At 37.5% G+C, this 25,047-nt stretch overlaps 1 protein-coding gene across 2 annotated transcripts in view; it reads right to left on the reverse strand.

Annotated features, from left to right (window-relative positions):
* Positions 1–25,047, reverse strand: part of ABCB1 (ATP binding cassette subfamily B member 1) — a 112,954-nt gene that overhangs the window by 40,410 nt on the left and 47,497 nt on the right. Inside the window, exons 9-18 of one of the 2 annotated variants that reach the window (XM_049641376.1) lie at positions 17,369–17,540; positions 15,220–15,333; positions 14,992–15,102; positions 14,687–14,812; positions 14,374–14,577; positions 13,882–14,052; positions 5,114–5,275; positions 3,860–4,036; positions 3,168–3,314; positions 825–932 (exon numbers count right to left, since the gene is read on the reverse strand). In XM_049641376.1, the coding sequence (XP_049497333.1) occupies positions 825–932; positions 3,168–3,314; positions 3,860–4,036; positions 5,114–5,275; positions 13,882–14,052; positions 14,374–14,577; positions 14,687–14,812; positions 14,992–15,102; positions 15,220–15,333; positions 17,369–17,540 (1,492 nt within the window). Of the gene's footprint in view, positions 1–824; positions 933–3,167; positions 3,315–3,859; positions 4,037–5,113; positions 5,276–13,881; positions 14,053–14,373; positions 14,578–14,681; positions 14,813–14,991; positions 15,103–15,219; positions 15,334–17,368; positions 17,541–25,047 lie in introns of both variants that reach the window. The other variant, XM_049641377.1, reaches the window with a different exon arrangement.

A 25,047-nucleotide genomic window follows, 5' to 3' on the forward strand; every position in this document is an offset into this window, starting at 1 on the left:
AGGTTCTTTCTCCTTTAGCAAAAGTTGAATGATAAACTCTTCAAACATTTTTAAAATAGTGTGACTTACTTAACGTGTTTTTTTGCTTTTTGTTGTTTTCAGAACATACCAAAGCATTTTGAGTACTTAAAGTGACTGGCAGTTTTTCTATCCAAACTTATGCCCAGGGATTCCCTGAATTCCATTTTTGAGTACCTAGCTTTCATTTTCAATCATTGTATTAGATCAAATACCCGCTTCCCTCTGATTTCATTAATATTTCAGTTAGAGGAAGTCATGCTGGGGAGGAAAAGGTAACCAAGCAAAGTGAAAGCAAAAGATCTTTGTTTTAATTATGTCAAAGAAGGGACTGAGCTTCAGTGGCTCAGTCCATGAAGCGTCTGACTTCAGCTCCAGTCATGATCTCATGGCTTGTGAGTTCGAGGCCTTTATCAGGCTCTGCACTGACAATGCAGAGCCTGCCTGGGATTGTCTCTCCCTTTCTCTGTCCCTCCCTCACTTGGGGGCTCGCTCGCTCTCTCTCTCTCTCTCTCAAAATAAATAAAAATAAAACTTAAAAAAATAATAAATGAATATAATGTCTCTCCCTTTCTCTGTCCCTCCCCCACTTGGGGGCTCGCTCTCTGTCTCTCTCTCTTTCTCTCTCTCTCTCTCTCAAAATAAATAAAAATAAAACTTAAAAAAATAATAAATGAATATGTCAAAGAAACTTGGTTGCTAACAGTCCAGTTTATAAGAAAAAATCACACAGATGTTTAGAAATTTCCCCAGTTGAATAATAATGCATTCCCCAAAATGAATCAAGTGAAAATGTAGATATTTACCTGAAGGAAAAATGTAATGAAAGAAATAATTCCAAGGACTAGAAACAATAATGAAAATATGTTACTATTCTGTCGTTTTGTTTCAGGATCCTCAACTCTGGTAAAAACCTGTTAAGAAAATATTGAAAGGTTTCAGTTCAAGGCCTAAGGAAGTCATTCTGGGTCTGACTCATGTCCTGTCAAGCACAGTATTTGGGGGTCAAGATAGCTTTGGTAAAACAGAAGTCAGGGCTGGTTTCCCTAATGCCAAACCTAAAGGTGTGTGTACTCTTCCTTCCTTAGGGGCTGAGAATGTGTCTGTCGTTCCTAAATGGATCCACTACTTTTTCTGGGCACACCCCTCTTGGAGTAATTGAGTGGCCCAAGAGCCACACCTACTATGTAAAGTAGAAATGAGAATAAATACTGTCTTCTTCTTTTGATGGGAAACCACACTCAATGGAAGTTTGTTTTACAACTTGAACATTTCAAACTGGAGACAAACCTGCCAATGCTGTTTTGGTAAACTAGAGAGAGCCCAGGCCTTCAGCATGAAAGGAGCCTCCTTGAGGTAGGCTTTTTTGGAGGATGGCCGGCTGGACAGCCAGCTGACCCAGCACCACACATGGAGATCTTTCCAGAGATGGTAAGAAGGCTCATAGGATGTGTTGGGCTTAGAGAACACAGTCACCACTTCCCAGGAAAGAAACAACTCCCTTCACAGTGGGCCAAAACTGTCTTGTAACAGAGCTACACTCCTAATCCAACCTATTCAACTTTACACTCTGTAAAGTAGTAACAGCCTTTTAGAGGAGATCAATTTTTGATGATTAGTTATTGCAACCATAAAAAAAAAAAAAAAAGCAAACAATCAGCACGCCCTTATTCCGTGACAGATATTCAGATATTCTTCTACACAAATTCATGTATATTGTTCCTTTTATCCTATCACCTCCTAAGGTTTATTATCATCACCACTTTATAAACGGTAACTGAAGCTCAGAGAGGCTAATTAACCTGTTTGAGTTAACACAGCCAGCAAGTGATGACCCAAGAGATAAACATGAACAATCTAACTCAGAGCCCACAGCCTTAAATTCTGTGTTACAAACCTTCAACCAGGCAGATAACTGGTTGCCTAACCAATGTGCTAGCCCTGGATCATTTACTTCTAGCCTTACTGTTACATGAGGAATGAGAGAAATATAAAGTTCTTAGGCTGAGTTTTTGTTACACACAGCCAAACCCATTCTTATTTCCATTTTTTTTTCTGATGATGCAAACTGTCTACCTCCCTGACTGTACAACAAATGTTAGAACAGGGATCAGCTCCCTGTGGACCACCAGCCAAATGTCTATATAAAGCCTTAATGGGATACTGCCATGTTTGTTTCTGCGTTGTATATGGGTGCCTCTGCACTACAACAGTAGAGCTAAGTATTGCAACAGAGACCATCTGGACCTCAAAATCTAAACTGTTTACTATCTTACCCTTTAAAGAAAAAGTCTGCTAACCCTTGTCCTAGAACATATGCTCTATGCAATCAGACACTAACTCCTTCTTGGTATTTTTCACCACCTAGAATAGTATATGGCTCAGAGCAGTCACCGAAAAAAATATTTCTTGAATGAATACATTATACATATGAGTATCAACCAGAAATAAGTTAGCCAAGCATGGGTAGAGAGCTGAATATTTACGTAGTTTTTAGTATAATCACAAGTTAGAGTTTCGCATCCTTCATGTAGGGATCAACTTCTTTCTCTGCAATGTTTTCAGCAGGTATGGTGGCAAGGGTATCCTCAGCTTGATATATGAACATCTACCATTAAACAGAGAGCACCCTGCCTGGGTTATAGCATTATTGTTGAAAATGCCTTCCTTAAAAGCAGGTACAGTCAAAATATGTCAACCTTTCAGAAGCTGTTGCTTTTTGTTTTCATCTTTACAAGTGGGATGGACACCTCACAGAGGTGGCATTCCTGCTTGTGTCCTGACAAATGCGTCTGTCCCAGAATGGCTCTGTCTCAAGCCAGTCTGACAAGCACACTGGTGACAGGACTTTTCATGACATCTACTCAGAGCCCAGTGACGGCAGGCAAGACAGAGTCATCTAGTCGGTTTTGTGACTATTTCAGCAATCTGGGCCCTAAGACAGCAACCAACCGCAAGGATGAAGGAAAGCCTGAAAAAGTAGTCTTTCTATCACAAATCAGATTTGCATTCTTACATCTTCAAGTTGCAGAGTTTCATATGAAGGTCCTCATTTTTTTGTGGCTTGTGTGTACACTTACAAATATAAACAGCTCATTCTTTAGTCAGGCCTCACAAGTCAATCCAAAAAAATGGACATAAACACTTACCCCTATAATCCTTGAAAATATTACTGAAAATGCTGGTTGCAGGCCTCCATTTATAATAGCACAGAATATACCAACCACAAAATAAGGCCATTCAGTTATATTGAGCTTCAGAATCCTCCAGAAGGAAACTGGAGGTACATGTTCATCCTGGGAAACAAAATATGACAACAGGCTAGTTATAAAAAGACTGATTCTCAATTGATTTAATGATGCACAGTTCTTCAGTATGCACAGATTTTTAAATGAAGATTTTTTTATTCCTGTTTTCTTATGAATTAGTGGCTATTTAACTTTTTAAAAAATATTGTTATATTACTCCTTTATATTTTAAGAAATAAATGCTGTCTCCACAAACATTCAACCTGACATCTGGAAAATCACACTTGGAACAGGACAAGAGGATTTACAAGTAGGGATAAAAGAATAGAGATATCCATATTTGAAGACCCCTTAGAATCTCTTTAACATTATAAATTCTAATTGTAAAATTCTTGGCCTATAAATTCTCATTCATACATTCTAACCTGAATCTAAAGTGTTGAGATTTGGTCTGTGGAAGGTTTTGGGAGACACGACAGGAGGAATCTGGATAACCCTTTCTTGTTTTGACCCCTACCACCCCACTGCTAGCCCACGAAACTACGAAAGCCGCAGAGAGAGGGTTGAAGACATAACTACATCCTCCTCCATACCAAGTTCTCTTTTGTACCAAGCTTTCTATCTTGGCCTTGTGATGCATGTATACTCTTGCGGGTTGATCTTCTTCTAATTAAACTGGATCCTGAATCTTTTGGAGACATTTCCAAGGCATCAATTTCACTTATGGATTCATAAACTGCATTTTCTAATTCAATTTCATTTCCTCTTGTCTAAAGTAAACAAGAAATACGCACAAGTGGGTTAGGCTGGGAAAAAATAATGAAAGTTAATTGCCAACCATCAGCTATCAAGGAAAGTGGTAATTTACATCATTATAGGAAAGGATAAAGTTAAGTTGCTGAAGGTTTCTGTGCATGTGTGAATGTGTGATATATTTGAAAATTAAAACCACTGAAGAAGGATTGCCACTGAATATGCTGAAATAACATGACATCCTTTCCCTATATCTTACGTTGTGATGTCCTTTTTGTGGTTGTTTGGGCCTCAATCCTATTTGCTTTGGACCAGTGCTATCAATGAGAATATGATCCAAGCCATTCTGTGACCCATACTTGTGATTTAAAATTTTCTGAGTAGCTGAGGAGTCTGTGTCGTTCAGTCAGGTAAGCGTCAAACTTTGGCTCAGGCCATCATCTCATGGTTCATGGGTTCCAGCCCCATGTCGGGCTCTGTGCTGAGAGCTCAGAATCTGGAGCCTGCTTCAGATTCTGTGTCTCCCTCTCTATGCCCCTCACCAACACACTCTGTCTCTCTCTGTCTCTCAAAAATGAATAAATGTTAAAAAAAACTTTTTAAAATGAAAAATAAATAAAATAAAATTTTCTCAGTGGCCACATTAAAAAATATAAGAGGGAAATCAGTTTGTACTATGTATTTGGTTTAAACCTAATATATGCAAGATACTGGCATTTCAACATGCAATCAATGTAAAAACTTACTGTGATATTTTGCATTCTTCTTTGGTACCACGTCCTTGGAATATGGTATGCATTTTCTCCCTAAAACACTTCATTTCAGAATAACTACCACTGACATGTCAGTAATTACATGTGGCTAATGCCTACTATGGTGGATAGATTACCTTTCAACGTTTTTAAATGTTTAATTTTCTCTAATTATCCTTCTTTATTTTCCCTCCTTTTAAATGGGGAAAAAATCTGGTCTGAATTCCCCAGTTATTTTTCTCACTTATTAACAAAATCAAGTAATGTTTATTTATAGTACTAAACACACAAAATCAGCTTATACCTGAGACAGTTCAGGAAAATTCTATAGTTGGATTATACCTGCATTGTGACAAGTTTGAAGTAAATGCCTTCCTCTTTCATGAGTTCATCATGATTTCCTTTCTCCACAATGACTCCATCATCAAAACCGGCGATGACATCAGCATTACGAATTGTAGACAAACGATGAGCTACCACTATGGTGGTCCGGCCTTTTCTGGCCTAAAGAGAAAGGTTAGGTTTTTGAATAAATGAACAATTACATGCAAAAATTCATTCAATTTAGATTTACTTGGACACTGTAAAGCCATCTAAACTATATAAGGTACTCTTGCTTCAGTAAATGCATAGTCAATTGATAATGATTTAAAAATGTTTTATTATTAACACAAATATGATAATCACCTAGTAATGTTATGTAAGCTTCTAAATATTTTACTTAACCTCTATCAGCCTCAGTTTACAATAGTAATATGGGGTTTATACAAAGTAAAAAATGCTACGGTCCAGGTACTGGCCAGTCAGAGCAGACACAGGTCAATGTGCATTACTGGTGCAGGCTAGATAGCATCAGTCTGGGGATCCACGGCATCCCATCTCCCAGGATCTCTGGATGCTTCAGATGGACAAGGAGTGTGAGGCAGCAGCAGTCAGTCTCCAGTGTCACACTGATCTGAATTCAAACCTTAGTTCTGCCAATTATAAATTCTAGGATTTTATTCAACTCTTTTAACTTATGTGAGTTCGATTTGTTCACATATAAAATGGAGATAATATTAGTACTCACTTCTTAGAGTAGTTGTGATGACCAAATAATACAATGTACACAAAGCATTATGATATATGCACTGTAAGTGCTTAATAAATGGTACTCACTCCTAGGTAGAAGCATTATGGAAAAACTGAAGAACTATGCAAATGTTTTTCTTTTTTTTTTAAAGAGTTCCCCATTCTTTTTTTTTTTTTAACGTGTATTTATTTTTGAGAGAGAGACAGAATGTGAACGGGGGAGGGTCAGAGAGAGAGGGAGACACAGAATCAGAAGCAGGCTCCAGGCTCTGAGCTGTCAGCACAGAGCCCGACGTGGGGCACAAACCACAAACCACAAACCCACAAACCCACAAACCTTGAGATCATGACCTGAGCTGAAGTCTGGCACTTAACCAACTGAGCCACCCAGGTGCCCCTTAAAGCCTGGAGTTTTAAAGGTCAGTAGGCTTGCCTGGGACAGAGCCAGGAGGGCACTGTGCTGCTCCTGGAGAGAAGGCAGGCAAACAACCTGAGGACAGATAGTGTGTAAACAGCTACCTGAAAAATGCTTGGGGCACACTGGGGGATACTGTTTGCTGTTCTCAGAGCAAGAGGCAGAGTTCATGGAATTGCCCCTTGGGGACAAGGGAGCTGGCAGGCGCCATTTCGCATAAACACAGAGTCACCTGCAGGAAGCACCGCAGCACCAGCACAGGCTGCCTGACTCGCTTACACCAAGCTCCACACCCCTGTGCTCTGGCAGAACTGTCCTTTTCGGTCAAGCGTGTCTCATTCCCAGTGCTGTGGACCCCTTCCCCAGAAGACCAGGACAAGCCCTTGCCCACACCATGTCTCTAAAGCCTGGTGTTTTAAAGGTCAGCAGGCTTGGCTGGGATAGAGCCAAGAGGTCACTGTGCTGCTCCTAGAAAGAAGGCAGGCAAAAACCCTGGAGGCAGACAGTATGGAAAGAGCAATCTGAAAAAACATCTGGGGTAAACTGTGGGGAGATTATCCACTATTCTTGAAGTACTTCCCTGTCAGGCAGCATTCCTCGAGACGTGTCTCTGGGAACAAAGGAGCTGTCTGGCTGGTGCCACTTCCCTCCCCGGCCCCTCAGCATAAACAGAGAGCTACCTGAGGGAAACAGCTCAGCTCAGACAAAGGCTGCCTAACTTGCAGCCTTGAAACCAAGCTCCCCCTCACCATGCTTTGGCGGGACTGCCATTCTAAGTCAGGCTTGCGTTACTCTCAGAGTGGCGGGGTCCTCCCCGAGAAGACCAGCACCAACTCCTGCCCACTCTACGTCTCCCAATCAGAGAGTTCTGCAGGGCCTCAGTTCTGGGGAGTTGGTATGAAGTCTCACTTCACAAGCAGACCAGAGCATACCTAGTTAAAACCACATTCAGGCCAAGGATCAAACACTGCCCACAGCAGACAAGGAGAGCCTCTGCAGATGCCTGGCCTGAAGGATAGAGCAGCCAAAACACAATAGCAGAGCACACAGAGCACAAACCAGAGACACTCCCTGAAGCACCAGGCCCTGGATACTACATGACTACTTCTTTATAAGGTCATCATTTTCAGAAGCAGGAGACATAAATGGCCTTTCTAACACAGAGAAGAAGGCAGACACTTAGAACATACTAAGACAGAGGAATTTATCCCAAATGAAAGAACAAGATAAAGCCATGGCCAGAGAACTAAGCAAAACAGATATAAGTAACATGCCTGATGGAGAATTTAAAGCAACAATCATAAGGATCTTCACTGGGGACTTGAGAAAAGAAGATTTCAGGGAGATCCCTACCACAGAGATTGGAAACAGGTTTGATGCAATGAACAGCAGGCTGGAAGAATCAAAGGAATGAACTAGTGACCCAGAAAACAAAATAATGAAAAATAATAAAGCTGAACAAAAGAGAAGGAATTGTGGAATATGAGAACAGACTTTGGGAACTCAGTGACTCCATCAGACATAGTAACATTCCTATTATAGGAGTCCCAGGAGAGGAAGAGAAAAGGGGGCAGAAAAATTATTTCAAGAAATAATAGCAGAAAAATTCCCTAATCTAACAACAACAACAACAACAACAACAACAACAACACCAGACATCCAAATCCAAAAGACAAAAAGAATTCCTATTAAAATCAACAAAAGCAGGCCAACACCAAGACACACTGTAATTAAATTTGCAAAATACAGTGATAAAAAAAAATCTTAAAGGCAGCAAGAAAAAAAGTGTTAACTTACAAGGGAAAACCCATAAGACTAGCTGGAGATCTCTCAACAGAAACTTGGGAAGTCAAAAAGGAGTGCCAGGATATATTTAAGCACTGAAAGGGACAAATCTGCAGCCAAGAAAACTCTATTCTGCAAGGCTACCATTCAGAACAAAAGGAGAGATAGAGTTTCCCAGACAAACAAAAACTAAAGGAGTTTGTGACCACTAAAAAAGCCCTGCAAGAAATATTAAAGGGTACTCTTTGAGTGCAACAAAGAGACCAAAAGTGACAAAGACAAAAAAGGATCAGAGAAAACCTCTAGAAACAATGACAAAACAAGTAATAAAATGGCATTAAATACATCTCTATCAATAATTACTCTGAATGTTAATGGATTAAACACTCCAATCAAAAGACTCAGGGTGTCAGAATGAATAAAAAAAATAAGATCCATCTATATGCTGCCTACAAGAGACTCATTTTAGAACCAAAGACACCTACAGATTGAAAGTGAGGAGGTGGAGAAACATTTATCACATAAATGGATATCAAAAGAAAGCCAGAGTAGCAATACTTATATTGGATAAACCAGACTTTATTTATTTTTTCAATATATGAAGTTTATTGTCAAACTGGTTTCCATACAACACCCAGTGCTCATCCCAAAAGGTGCCCTCCTCAATACCCATCACCCACCCTCCCACCCTCCCACCCCCCATCAACCCTCAGTTTGTTTTCAATTTTTAAGAGTCTCTTATGCTTTGGCTCTCTCTCACTCTAACCTCCTTTTTTTTTTTTTCCTTCCCCTCCCCCATGGGTTTCTGCTAAGTTTCTCAGGATCCACATAAGAGGGAAAACATACGGTATCTGTCTTTCTCTGTATGGCTTATTTCACTTAGCATAACACTCTCCAGTTCCATCCATGTTGCTACAAAGGGCCATATTTCATTCTTTCTCATTGCCACGTAGTACTCCATTGTGTATATAAACCACAATTTCTTTATCCATACATCAGTTGATGGACATTTAGGCTCTTTCCATAATTTGGCTATTGTTGAGAGTGCTGCTATAAACATTGGGGTACAAGTGCCCCTATGCATCAGTACTCCTGTATCCCTTGGGTAAATTCCTAGCAGTGCTATTGCTGGGTCATAGGGTAGGTCTATTTTTAATTTTCTGAGTAACCTCCACACTGTTTTCCAGAGTGGATAAACCAGACTTTAAAACAAAGACTGTAAAAAGAGGCAAAGACGGGTATTATATAATCATAAAGGGGACAATCCAACAAGAAGATATAACAATTACAAATCCTTACGCACCCAACATGTAAGCACCCAAATATATAAAACAATTAATAACAAACATAAAGGAACTAACTGAAATAACATAATAATAGTAAGGGACTTTAACACCCACTTACATCAATGGACAGATCATCTAAACTGAAAATAAACAAGGAAACAATGGCTTTGAATGACACACTGGACTAGATAGATTTAACAGATATATTCAGAACATTTCATCTTAAAACAGCAGAATACATATTCTTTTCAAGTGCACATGGAACATTCTCCAGAATAGTTCACATATTAGCCAACAACAAGAAAAAAAAACCTCAACAAACACAGAAACATTGAAATCATACCATGCACCTTTTCTGACCACAACACTATGAAATAAAGTCAATCATAAGAAAAAATCTGAAAAGACCACAAATACATGGAGGCTCAACAACACGCTACCAAACAATGAATGAGTCAACCAGGAAATCAAAGAAGAAATTTAAAAATACATGGAAAATAATAAAAATGAAAACACAGAAGTCCCAAACCTTTGGGATGCAGCAAAAGCAGTTCTAAGAGGGAAGTATATAGCAATACAGGCCTATTTCAAAAGCAAGAAAAATCCCAAATAAACAACCTACTCTGACACCTAAAGGAGGTAGAAAAAGAACAACAAATGAAACCTAGAGCCTTAGAAGGAAGGAAATAATAAAGACTAGATCAGAAATAAATGATATAGGAAACCACAGACTAGGTCAATGAAATCAAGAGCTGGTTCTTTGAAAAAGTTAATAAAATTCATAAACCTCTAGCCAGACTTATCAAAAAGAAAAGAGCAAGGACCTAAATAAATAAAATCACAAATGAGAAAGGAAAAATAACAACCGACAACACAGAAATACAATTATAAGAGAATATTATAAAAAACTATATGTCAACAATTTGGACAACCTGGAAGAAATGGATAAATTCCTAGAAATATATAAACTACCAAAACTGAAACAGGAAGAAATAGAAGACTTGAACAGACTGTAACCAGCAAAGAAATTAATCAGTAATCAAAAAACTCCCAACAAACAAAGTCAGGGCCAGGTGGCTTCAGAGGTGATTTCCAGTAAACATTTAAGGAAGAATTAATACCCATTCTTTTCAAACTATTCCAAAAATAGAAAAGGGAGGAAAACTTCCAAATTCATTCTATGAGGCCAGCATTATCCTGATACCAAAACCAGATAAGGACTCCACTAAAAACAGAACTACAGGTCAATATCCCTGATGAACATGGATATAAAAATTCTCAATAAAATACTAGCAAACCAAATTCAACAATACGTTAAAAAGTCATCCACCACAATCAAGTGGGATTTACTCAGGGTAGTTCAATATTCTCAAATCAATCAACACGATACCCCACATTAATAAAAGAAAAGAACCATATGATAATTTCAATAGATTCAAAAAAAAACATTTGACAAAGTACAACATCCATTCATGGTAAAAAGCCCTGAACAAAGTAGGTTTAGAGGGAATATACCTCAACATAATAAAGGCCATATATGAAAAACCCACAGCTGGAGCACCTGGGTGGCTCAGCTGGTTGAGCATCTGACTCTTGGTTTCAGCTCAGGCCATGATCTCACAGTTTGTGAGTTGAAGTCCCACATCAGGCTCTGTGCTGAGAGTGAGGAGACTGCTTGGGATTCTCTCTCCTTCCTCTCTTGCTGTCCCTCCCCCCGCTTGCACTCTTGCTCTCTCTCTCTCTCTCTCACTTTGTCTCTCTCAAAATAAAATTAATAAACTTAAAAAAAGAGAAAAACCCACAGCTAATATCATCCTCAGTGGGAAAAAACTGAATTTTTTCTCTATGGTCAGGAACAAGACAGACATGTTTACTCTCACCACTATCATTTAACATAGTACTGGAAGTCCTAGCAACAGCAATCAGACAGCACAAAGAAATAAACAGCATCCAAACTGGTAAGGAAGAAGTAAAACTACTTGCAGACGACATAATATTCTATATAACCCAAAAGACTTTACCAAAAAACTGCTAGAACTGATACATGAATTCAGTAAAGTTGCAGGATACAAAATCAACATGCAGAAATCTGCTGCATTTCTATATATCAATAATGAAACATCAGAAAAGGAATCATCCATATACAACTGCACCCAAACCAGTAAGATACCTAGGAATAAATCTAACCAAAGAGGTGAAAGACTTGTACCCTGAAACTTTATAAACACCAATAAAACAAACTGAATATGACACAAGGATATGGAAAAACAGTCCATGCTCATGAATTGAAAGAACAAACAGTGTCAAAATGTCTGTATTACTCAAAACAATCTATAGATTTAATGCAATCCCTATGAAAACACCAACAGCATTTTTCACAGAGCTAAAACAAACAATCCTAAAATGTATAGGGAACCACAAAAGACCCCAAATAGGCAGAGCAACCTTGAAAAAGAAAAGCAAAGCATGAAGCAACACAATTCCAGACTTCAAGTTATATTACAAGGCTGTAGTGATCAAAACAGGATGGTACTGGCACAAAAACAGACACAAAGATAAATGGAACGGAAGAGAAAACCCAGAAATGAACACACAACTATATGCTCAATTAATCTTCAGCAAAGCAGGAAAGAATATCGAACAGGAAATAGACAATTTCTTTAACAAATGGTTTTGGGAAAACTGGATAAATAACCACATGCAAACGTATTAAAGTCGACCACTTTCTTACACCAACACAAAAATAAATTCAAAATGGATTAAAGACCTAAATTTGAAACTTGAAACCATAAAATTCCTAGAGCAACAACAGGTAGTAACCTCTTTGACACTGGCCACAGCAACTTCTTTCTAGACATGTCTCCTCAGCCAAAGGAAACAAAAGCAAAAATGAACTAACAGGACTTAACAGGACTTAAGCTTAAATAAAAAGCTTCTGCATAGCAAAGGGAACAATAAACAAAAAAGGCAACCTACAGAATGGCAGAAGTTATTTGCAAATGGCATATCTGATAAAGGTTAGTGTCCAAAATATATAAACAATTTATAAAACTCAACACTCAAAAAAATGAATAATCCAATTAAAACATGGGCAGAAGACATGAAAAGACATTTTCCACAGAAGACATCCAGATGACCAACAGACACATGAAAAGATGCTCAATATCACTTATCAGCAAGGAAATACAAATCAAAATCACAGTGAGCCATTACCTCACACCTGTCAGAATGGCTAAAATCAACAACACAAGAAACAACAGGTGTTGGTGAGGATGCTGAGAAAAAGAAATCCTCTAGCACTGCTGGTGGGAATGCAAACTAGTGCAGCCACTGTGGAAAACAGTATGGAGGTTCCTCAAAAAATTAAAAATAGAACTACCCTATGATCCAGCAATTGCACTACTAGGCATTTACCCAAAGGATACACAAATACTAATTCAAAGGGATACATGCACCCCAATGTTTACAGTAGTATTAGCTATAATAGCCAAATTATGGAAATAGCCAAAAAGTATCCATCAACAGATGAAAAGGTAAAGAAGATGTGGTATATATATACAATGGCATATTATTCAGCCATACAAAAGAATGAAATCTTGCCATTTGCAATGACATGGATGGAGGTGAAGAGCATTATGCTAAATGAAATTCAGTCAGAGAAAGACAAACACCATGTGATTTCACTCAAATGTGGAATTTAACAAACAAATCAAACAAGCAAAGAGCAAAAGAGAGGGAGGCAAACCAAGAAACAGACTCTTAACTATGGAGAACAAACTGAGGGTTGTGGGAGGTTGTTGGGGGATGGGTGATGGGGATTAAGGAGAGCACTATTTTGATGAGCACCAGATGTATGGAAGTGTTAAATCACTATATTGTATACCTGAAACTAATATTATACTGTAGGTTAACTAACTGGAATTTAAATAAAAACTTAAAAAAAGGTCTTCACATTCCTTGTCCTCACAGAACTAGCCTGGTTACCAATACATGCCAGAGACCAAGCACACAAGACTGGCACAGTACACTCAAATCTGATTTTGTGAACAAGTCATGTGAACTCAGGGAATGCAGGAAGGTCAAACCCTGTTGACAGTCAAGGAATTTTCATGGCCCACGTAAGTTTCCAACATCATCAGTTCTCTGTGGACAAGGGGTTTCTCATTTCCGGTAGTCTTCAATAGGTATTTACATCTTGGAAATTAAATGTGAAACTTCAAATTATATTTTCCTCTTGTTGACAAAACAGAAAGTCTAAATAACTGGGTTATCTCTAAAGTCAAATTTTCAAGATTGCAATGAAGACCAATTTTCATTTGAATCTGTATTTCTCATTGTTTAATTTAAAAAATTCCCAAGTACCATTCAGTCAAAATTTGTTCATTTCTACTTTAAAAAGGAGATAAATAGAAATTAAATGAATAGGTCTAAATAGGACTGAAGATTTCATTTTGATAGCTTAAAAGATCACTTTAGGAGTCATTGGAAATGTCCCTTTTTAAAAATAGTATTATGCTCATGAATCAAGTCGGTGTGAATTGAGGCTCACAGACCTTATCCAGGGCCACCTGAACCACTGCTTCACTTTCACTGTCCAAGGCTGATGTGGCCTCATCCAGCAGGAGGATCTTGGGGTTGCGAACCAGGGCCCGAGCAATGGCGATTCTCTGTTTCTGTCCACCACTCAGCTGGGCCCCTCTCTCTCCAACCAGGGTATCAAATTTCTACAACACAGAAGATAAAGGCGGTTAGCAAAAGAACAAGCTATCTCAGGTCACATTTTAAGATGGGAAGTAATCCCATAAACAATCCAAGGCCCACAGGTAATACAGTCCAGTTCCTTAAAATTTAGCAATAACCAACACCATTTTTTACAAATATGCCTACTACTAGTTGATGGTGCTAGAGCTTGAAAATCTGAAGGAATTTTGATCTTTCTTCTTAGAAGGATCATCTATTTTTTTAGTAGATTCCTAACTTCTTAGGCATTAGTCAGCATTCTATTCTTTGAATCTCTAGCATGGCAAAGATCAAGGAAGACTTACATTAGGGAGTTTCATGATAAAGTCATAGGCATTGGCTTCCTTGACAGCTTTCTCAATCTCCTCCATGGTGACATTTTCACGGCCATAGCAAATGTTTTCAGCTATTGTAGTGGCAAACAACACAGGTTCCTGACTCACCACACCAATGATTTCCCGAAGATATCTCACATTTATGGTCCTAATGTCCTGTCCATCAATACTGACCTGAAATAAAAAGTAAGTGTGATTTCCATGCACTGAAGATTTTTAATGTGAAATCTGCAATGGTAACCGCTGATTGCTGCAGCATCTAGTTCAGCAAGAGTCACCTCACCATGCCATCTGTGGGGTCATAGAGCCTCTGCATCAGCTGCACTGTCGTGCTTTTCCCACAGCCACTGTTCCCAACCAGGGCCACTGTCTGCCCACTCTGAACCTTCAGGTTGAGGCCCTTCAAGATCTAACAGAATGAATGAGAAATAAACTTAAGGGCAATACACAGATATTGGGACTATGAATTGACAGTTCAAGTCAAACCTAGGGTTAAATATACATTTCTTTAAAATCACTAAAAGAAAGTATCAGAGACTCCTCATCCAATACATGGTGGAATCGCTCATGAATCATTTATCATTGTACCTTAACTTCTTTTCGAGATGGGTAACTGAAGTGAACGTTTTTGAACTCCAGATTTCCCTTAATATTATCTGGTTTGTGTCCGTTCTTCGAATAGCTGTCAATACTTGGTTTCTAAACAGAATAAAATTTCAGAAGGCTTTTGTGGAGAGTTGGATAAAGCGATAAAGAGGCTGACTTTTAATTAGAAAAACATTTAGAGAGATGTATCAATGGCTAGCCCAAACTTACATTATCAATTATCTTGAAGATTTCATAAGCCGCTCCTCTTGCATTTGCAAATGCTTCAATGCTTGGGGATGCCTGTCCAACACTAAAAGCCCCAATTAATACAGAAAAGAAAACCTGAAGAATGTGAAGGAAAATCATCAAGTTACTTAGTGTTTATTACATTTTTTTCCATACATCTTCCTTCTAACATAGCTAATTAAATGTTATTTTTATTTTTTTCAGCTAATTAAATTTTGAAATGGCAAGGCAACTTACGAATACTGGGTGTTAAAAACATTTTAACAATTTAAATACTTTAAAAAAAATTTTTAACTTTTGATTTATTTATTTATTTATTTATTTATTTATTGTTGAGAGAGAGAGAGAGAGGGAGGGAGGAGACAGGGTGTGAGCAGGGGAGGGGCAGAGAGAGAGGGAGACACAGAGTCTAAAGCAGGCTCCAGGCTCTGAGCTGTCAGTATAGAGATTGTGTGAGATCATGACCTGAGCTGAAGTCAGATGCTCAACTGACTGAGTCACCCAGGCGCCCCTAAATATTTTTTTGATTTATAATGCAGAATTAGTCTTACTTGCTCAGTGAAACAATGATATAAATTCCACAGGACCAAAATATAATAATAATTCTAGTATATATTTATTTAATGGCTAAGAAGTTTGGTTTAGATCATCAGCAGGGTAGAGGGGAGACAAACATCAATAGGAGTGTTAGAAAACCAAGGTCCAAATTTGCAAAAGTACGCAGGATTCTGTCTGTTTTCCTTACCTGGCAACCTCAGAGTTGTATCAAATGAAACAGTATATATGAAAACATTTTGTAAATGATAAAGCATACATCTAGGGCATTATTCTTTATCGGGTTGTCTTCTTTCCTTCTAACAGACTGTGTTCCCTTTGAGGTCTGATAAACAGGTTTTCTATTTTTCATTTTGCCAAAATGAAAATGTTTTTCTTCAGGGTTACAGGCAACTAGTATCACTATTCATTTCTTTCTAAGTCACACAGATATTATATTACCCAATAATTTACCCGGAAGGAGTTTTGCTAAGTGATTCTATATTCATTTTCTCATGTTAGGACTTACAACTACACTGCAAAGTTATGGCAAAGTATTCCTGCCATTTTCATCTGGCAAAAGAGGTAGCATAAACTTGAAGTCTAGGTGGCTACCCCAAACCACACAGCTAGTAAGTGGCACAGCTGGAATTTGAACCAAGTCAGCCTGATTTCAAATCCCATGTTCTTACTCATATTCTGCACACTTCCAGTTTGTGAGGCAGATCTAGGATCAGTGAACACAGGATTTTAAACTGCTTATCAGCATTACAATTAAGTAGAACACATTTCTTATTGCAACCTAGGTTCACCAACATTACTATCCTAATAAAAGCCTTTTGGTAAAAGCCATTCTTAACTAAATAGCCTTGCACCTTTTGGATGAGACAATTATTATATCCACATTACAAATCTGGTTCCTGAAGTATTTTAAGGGACTTAACAAAATATGGTCTGGGTACTAACAATATACCTGTGTTTGGCCTACGAAAAAGGAACTGGGTCACTCTTCTAACTATGTGCTTTATTAGATCAAGATACAGATTGAGCTTGGTTTATGAACCATTTCACCATTTTTAAATAAAAGAGGGTAACATCAATGGCAATCTTTCTGTGCTTGTACAAAGGTCTGTAAGGCAGAGAACCTCTAAACAGAATTTTTTAAGGACGGGTAACAATTAATACTTCCATAATTTCGCAAGTTGGACTAGCTGTCATTCAAAAGAATTTGAAAAATAGTTAAACTGTGTATTTTGCCATTTGTTGCTGTGAAGAGTAAATCAGAAAATAAAATCAAAATGCTTAGCATTGAGCCTGACACAAAGAAATAATCTCAACAAATGAAAGTTCATGCTACAGAGATTAGTAATGTTAGCATTATTTAGGCTGCAAGAAAAAACTGCGCAAGGGATCTGCAAAAAAGACAACATTGGTTACTCAATACATCTAATTGCCTTTCCACTTTTAATCTAGTAGCACATGACTCTTTGTATTAATAGTTCTTCAAAATCTATTCTCCAACATCATTCAAGCCAACACCACTCAACTTCACTGAAGTTTTTATGAGAGATTCACTTCTTAACAAAACATCACTTACAGTGAGTACTTGTCCAATAGAATATTCATGGGAGAGGACCAAGGAGGTCCCGTACCAGAATGCCAGGGCGTATGATGCATAGATCAACAGGAAAGCGATACCGATAGAAATGTTGGCTGTGATAGCTTTCTTTATCCCAATTCTTTTAGCTTCTTCTAAGTTTTTGTTGTACCTGGGAGAAATAACAAAAACTATCACAAATACTCATAAATCATAAGAAATGAGCCAAGATAACATGATGGTTATGAAGTACTTAGAATGTGCCCAGCCCTGTTGGTAGGTGTTTTACATGTATTTTCTCCTTTTGTCCACACGTTGACCCTATGATGTTAGTATTATATTAATCCCTTCTTGTAAAAGAGTAAACTGAGGATTACAGAGATTAAATAATTTGGGGGAAAGTGTTACAAAAGGTTCTTTCTGGCCTTAACAATAGTGAAATAAGGGAAATTATGTTTAGCAAAACTTCCAGAATTTGCATTATTTCATAGTCAAGACAAAAATAGAAGCTATGAAAACATCTGTTTTTCCTTCATAATCTGCACATCTTTTAAATTAAATAATAAAAAGCAGATATAATGCTAGAAAGTGCCCACCACAAGGAAATCCCTTAAATCTCTGAATGTTTAAGGAAACATTAAGGAAAATTCTTCTTCTTTTTTTTATGTGGGCTCCATTAGCTTATCTCCATGTCTCTTTTCTTAAGAATCTCTGTAAATATATAATCAATGTAAAATTATTAGAGAAATAGGATAGATTATAATTGAGTCTTAAATCTGTCTTCATCCTTTTTAATCATATCTCCCTGGGAATTTAGAACATTGCCTTGCAGGAGGAAAAAGTTCATAGCTACTGAAATGAAAGAACTTACTTCCATATAGAATTCATATGTTGAGGTCTTTGATCTGTAAAAGCATAACTACATAAATATTATGTAGTATTATATTTTCTTTGGAGGACTCATTCTGTTAGTTGGAATGTACAGCCAAGGTAAAGTCTTGCTCCGGTAAGAGCATGCCTTCTTTCTTGCCTTCATGACTTTTTTTAACTAGCTACTGTACTAATTAAAAGCATGCCAAATGCAATTTACATGACTACTATGTCTACTAAAGACGGAACTTAAACAGAACTTTAGAGTAATAAAATAGTAAATTATTAGAGTTTCTCTCTGCAAAAAACCCTAACTTGCCACTTATAATCTTTGAACAAAAACATTATTTCTGAGTAACGTGTTTCAATGGTTGATCTATCTATCTATCTGTCTATTTCCCACTTTTTGAGTTGACCGAGACAAGACATTACCAGGCATGGACAATACATGATTACAAATAAGGAACTTTAATGCACATGACCCACACCTTTATTGTTATTTCCTTTACATCAGTTCTTGCTTACCGAGACTAATGCAGAAATCATTTCAATGACATGTTGTGGTACCATGCAGCCAGAGGAAACACTTTCACAGGAAGAAGCAACAACAAGGAAGAAAATCATTTAGATACCAGAAAAGAAAATGAAAAAAGGAAGAGGGTAAGGAGGAAGGAGAAATCGACAATACTTTTACATAGGCTTTTTGATTAGCATTTTAATAAAAATACCACACTATAAAACCAGATAATAAAATCTACTCATTAAAAGCATTGGTATGAGAATGGTAATTAAAGTGACACTCCTAGAATGGATTAAAGATACACAACAAAAACAATGATATTTTGAAAAAAAATTCTTAAATATTATGAAAATATACATCAGTGATATAAACAGCCACTTACAAGAGCAAGAAACAATTTTAGTTAAGCAAGAGAAATAAATACTAACAGGTAGGACATACACAAGAGAGGAAAATATCATTTTAAAATTAGGAGAATAAAGCTATTCTTATACTACTGAGTTGAATTTCCTTTTAAACTCTCGTTAAATTTCCTTTCCAAGAAAGCCAGCTTCCTCCTGCACCTGTTAATTGGGAGAGAAAGTCAAACTAAGACCTTAATTACCTGTCAATGCAGAAGCAGAGAAAGGAAGGGAAAGAACTAAAAAGAAAACTGAAGGGTTACATTTCGTCTAAATATAATTTTAGCAATCCTACTTCCAAATTATATCCGAAATCTAGGTAATCTCTCCCCTCTCTTGCCTGCGGTCTACCTCAGGCCACCATAAGCCTTTTCACCTGGGCTACAACCACAGCTGGTCCCTGTTTCCAATCTTTAACTGCTCTCCTCCAATCACCAAACCAATTACACACAGAGAAATGATGTTAACATATTATGTGGATACTCATTCCTTTGTTAAAACCCTGAGCCCTTGGAGTAAAATCCTACCTCCTCACCATAACCTCCGCTTCCTTCAAAAGCCTTTCCATCTCCCCTCACTCAACACAGCTCCAGGCATATAAGCCTCATTCGTGGTATTTTCTAGAATACATCAAACTCTGCCACCTCGGGAAATTTGGAAGACTCTTCTTATCCCTAATCCCACCAGGGCAGGCTTTTCCTCATCCCTCAAGTCTCAGCCTAGATGAAATATCCTCAGAGAGGACGTGACTGCCACAGCCTTCCCTGACTGCCATATTTAAAGTAAATTTTCCCTCCTTGCTATTACAGCACACTCCTTGATTCTTTCATAGTACAATTTAAAGGTCTGGGGCGCCTGGGTGGCTCAGTCGGTTAAGCAGCCGACTTCAGCTCAGGTCATGATCTCGCGGTCCGTGAGTTTGAGCCCCGCGTCGGGCTCTGTGCTGACAGCTCGGAGCCTGGAGCCTGTTTCAGATTCTGTGTCTCCCTCTCTCTGACCCTCCCCTGTTCATGCTCTGTCTCTCCCTGTCTCAAAAATAAATAAAACGTTAAAAAAATTTTTTTAAAGGTTGATTAATTAATTTCATCAATGATTTCTTTTTTACCTTCTTTTCTACTTTCTTTCCTTCCCTTCTTCTCCATCTTACTCTTTGGACTAAGGATCATAAGAGGGACAAGGTTTTCCGTTTCCAATTCACTACTGAAAACCTAGAGCCTAGTGCAGTGCATGTGGTAGATACTGGCTAAAACTATTGAATGAATGAACTTTCAAGAAATGGCCAACCTGGAAAGAAACTTATGCCAGCATGTTGGAGTCCTGAATCTACTCTTTATTTAAAGGCAAAACCAATTTCCAATTTGCCAGCAGAGAATGTCCTTTCAAAGATACATGCCAGTAACTAATGTCTTCTGAATGAATGATGCCACACAAAAAAATGAATCTTTGAAAACAGCTGTGTACGCCCATTTGCTTATTCTTATAATAAAAAATTGATCCCCATCTTCTTTAGGTAAAAAAAAAACCTTACTGTGCCTAATTAATGAAAACAGTTAAACTAAAAACAACAACAAACACCTCAATTTATTTAAACTTTTACCGAACTAAAATAATCAGATTTATCTAAGTTCTGAAGATTGGACTTGACTATCATGATGTCCTTTCTCTCCTTACCAATGTTATTTACATCCCATACATAATTATAATTTTTATTTCTAATAATACCTTTTTAAAAATTATCCTATTCATCAAATTTAGGATGTCATTAATTGTAAGAAGTTAGTGTTATTCTGTTATTTTATGTAGCATTAAGGAGTTTAATAGCATACTTCAGGGGCGCCAGGGTGGCTCAGTCAATCAAAGCAACTGACTTTGGCTCAGGCCATGATCTCATGGGTCGTGAGTTCAAGCCCCATGTCAGGCTCTACACTGACAGCTCAGAGCTTGGAGCCTGCTTCGGATTCTGTGTCTCCCTCTCTTTCTGCTCGTCCCCCATCCGCACTCTGTTTTTCTTTAAGATAAACAAACATTAAAAAAATTAATAAAAAAAATAGGACACTCCATATACAGCTGGGAGTCAAAGGGCTACAGCCTCAGTATAGTAAGCACATGCCCCAGGGAAAGTGACAGCAAGGGAACTTGCATGTCTCAACCCTGGCATCAGGTAAAGGGAGGAAAAACAACTCCCTGAGAATCGGAACCACAGGCAATTACTCATGCAGGTCTGAACTATAAATTCACACTGCCAGTGTGGTTCAAAAACTCCTAGACATATAATTTAATGTAAGGTGGTCTCAGGTTAATAGTGTCCCCAGTGAATGGCAGAAGCAAACACAAATCCTGCAAGAACTGACTTCAATCCAGACCCACAGCAACTATAAGATGGCATTGATTGTAAGATTTATCTCAGTTTCAGAACTGTGAGAGAAAAATGTGCATCTTAGAATTAATGACATTTTATATGTTTTCTAATCATTCATTGTTGCTTCACAGCAATTTTCTCTGAATTGTGATCAGGTACCCAGAGATCTCACTGAATATTATTAGTCTGCAGAGGCTACTGGAATTTTTGTGCATACAATCATACCATCTGTGAATAATGACAGTTTTGCTTCTTGTTTTCAATCCTTATAACTTTTATTTCTTTTTTTTCTTTTCCTTTTATTATTCTTACTCTTACTTATTTCTTTGGTCTTATCTAGAACCAGTTCAACACTAAACAGAAATGATGCTAGCAGACATACTTGTTTCATTCATCATTTTAAGGAATGCTTTTCACATTGCACCATTAAGTATGATGCTTCCTATACATCTCTGGTATATACTTTTTATTGAATCAAGAAAATCAATTATTACTCCTGGTTTTATGAGTTTTTGTCATGAATAATACATAATTAATTCTTTTTCACCATCTGTTAATATAAAATGCTTCTTCCTTTCAATCTGTTAATATGACTAATTATATTAATAGATTTCCTAATGTTAACCATCTTTGCATTCATGGGATAAAGCCAGTAAGTTCAAGATTTCTTTAATCTGATGATATTTTTCACATGGATTTGTTTAGCTAATAATTTATCTACACCTTCTGCATCTATGTTTTAGGTTAAACTGCTTTGTAATTTTCCTTTCTCATGTATCTGTCTTATTCTGGCATCAAAGTTACACTAGCCTCATAAGATGAACTCACAACTTGCTATATATATTTCTTCCATTCTCTGAAACAATTTCTATGAGATAGAGTTATCTCATTCATGAAGTTTTAGTAGAACCTTTCTGTGAAATTATCTGGACTCTGTGGGTTTTGCTTGTTTATGTGTGTATATAAGGGCAGGAGTAGAGATTTTAAACTTTGGATTCAATTCCTTTAATGATTGTTGGCCTACTCAAGTTTTCATCCTCTCAAGTGAGAGTTTTAGCCTATATTTTTCTAGGATATTGTCTATTTCATTAGGGTTTTATAATTTATTAGTATGAAGCTATACTTTTAACTTTTTTATTTTTAAAAATTGACATCCAAATTAGTTAGTATATAGTGAAGCAATGATTTCAGTAGATTCCTTATTGCCCCTTACCCATTTAACCCATCCCCCCCCACAACCCCTCCAGCAACCCTCAGTTTGTTCTCCATATTTATGAGTCTCTTTTGTTTTGTCCCCCTCCCTGTTTTTATATTATTCTTGCTTCTCTTATGTTCATCTGTTCTGTGTCTTAAAGTCCTCATATGAGTGAAGTCATATAATTTTTGTCTTTCTCTGATTAATTTCACTTAGCATAATACCCTCCAGTTCCATCCACATAGTTGCAAATGGCAAGGTTTCACTCTTTTTGATTGCCGAGTAATACTTCATTGTGTATGTATATATATACACCACACTTTCTTTATCCATTCATCCATCAATGGACATTTGGGCTCTTTCCATACTTTGGCTGTTGTTGATAGGGCTGCTATAAACATGGGGGTGCATGTGTCCCTTCGAAATAGCATACCTGTATCCCTTGGATAAATGCCTAGTAGTGCAATTGCTGGGTCGTAGGGTAGTTCCATTTTTAGTTTTTTGAGAAACCTCCATAGTGTTTTCCAGAGTGGCTGCACCAGCTTGCATTCCCACCAACAATGCAAAAGAGATCCTCTTTCTCTGCATTCTCGCCAACATCTGTGGTTGCCTGAGTTGTTAATGTTAGCCATTCTGACAGGTGTCAGGTGGTATCTCATTGTGGTTTTGGTTTGTATTTCCCTGATGATGAGTGATGTGGAGCATTTTTTCATGTGTCGGTTGGCCATCTGGATGTCTTCTTTGGAGAAGTGTCTATTCATGTCTTTTGCCCATTTCTTCACTGGATTATTTGTTTTTTGGGTGTTGAGTTTGATAAATTCTTTTTAGATTTTGGACACTAACCCTTTATCTGATATATCATTTCCAAATATCTTCTCCCATTCTGTCGGTTGCCTTTTAGTTTTGCTGATTGTTTCCTTCGCTGTGCAGAAGCTTTTTATTTTGAGGAGGTCCCTGTAGTTCACTTTTGCTTTTGTTTCCCTTGGCTCCAGAGACATGTTGAGTAAGAAATTGCTGCGGGCAAGATCAAAGAGGTTTTTGCCTGCTTTCTCCTTGAGGATTTTGATGGCTTCCTGTCTTACATTGAGGTCTTTCATCCACTTTATTTTTGTGTATGGTGTAAGAAAGTGGTCCAGGTTCATTCTGCATGTCGCTGTCCAGTTTTCCCAGCAGCACTCGCTGAAGAGACTGTCTTTATTCCATTGGATATTCTTTCCTGCTTTGTCAAAGATTAGTTGGCCATACGTTTGTGGGTCCATTTCTGGGTTCTCTATTCTATTCCACTGATCTGAGTGTCTGTTCTTGAGCCATGAAGCTGTACTTTTTAAAAATAAAATGTATTTTTATCTGTAGCAATTTTTTATTACTTTTTTTATTCCTGATTAAACTTGCAAAATACTTGGTTATTAGTCTTTTCAAAGAATTAGTTTATGGATTTGTAAAGCCTCTGCTTTTTAACATTTATTTTCTATTCAATTGTTTTTTGCTGTTTATTATTTCTTATACTTCCTTTACTCTGTTGTTCTTTTTCTAACTTCTTAATTTGGATGCTTCATTTGTTAATCTTCAGCAGTTTTTCATTTCTTCTACCAGATACTCTAGTGGTATCATGGAACTAGGATTTGTTTTTAATGTGAAATACTCAGTTTTAGGGAGACAGCACTCCTTAGCTCACAGAATTTTGTAAATTCAGATCCTAAGGGCACCGGAGAGTGAGTCTTGAGATTTTGATTTCTATGGGGAGATGCTTTCCCCCAGCTCAGAAACTGGGCAGAAGCAGAAAAGCTGTATTTGTTTCCCTATGTTGGTGGACATATTCTTTCTCTGGTCTACCTTTCCACTGAGAAAAACTGGAAAAGAATCTGAGCTCAAAACTTCCCTCTGTGTTTGCTCAAACATTAACTATTCAGAAAAGAGTTTTCTGAATCATCTTTTAAATAGTATGCCCTATGACTCTAACAGAGTATTTTATATCCCCAAATAATATTTACCCAACTGGTATATTAGATATTTTGTTTATTTGTGATCATCTGCACCTTTCCCCTCCCTTGATAAAATTTAAGCTCCAAAAGAGGAAAGCTGTATTTGACTGGATGCTTGCTTGACCATTAGGCAAGACTTCTCATTTTACTAGTCAGACATACTTTAAGGCAAAAGCAAAAACCTTACCAAAAATTGAGAGAGAATACAGTACTGCTTTCCTTTGAACAATGGTAGGTGCTTAGTCTCAGAGGGCATCTTTGTGGGTATGAAATATATATTATGAACACAAGTATACTAAAAACACATAGGTACACTATAAAGAATAATTATGCCATTAACACCCATGTCAGC

This window comes from Panthera uncia, chromosome A2 (genome assembly GCF_023721935.1).
Source record: "Panthera uncia isolate 11264 chromosome A2, Puncia_PCG_1.0, whole genome shotgun sequence".
Lineage (NCBI taxonomy): Eukaryota > Metazoa > Chordata > Mammalia > Carnivora > Felidae > Panthera > Panthera uncia.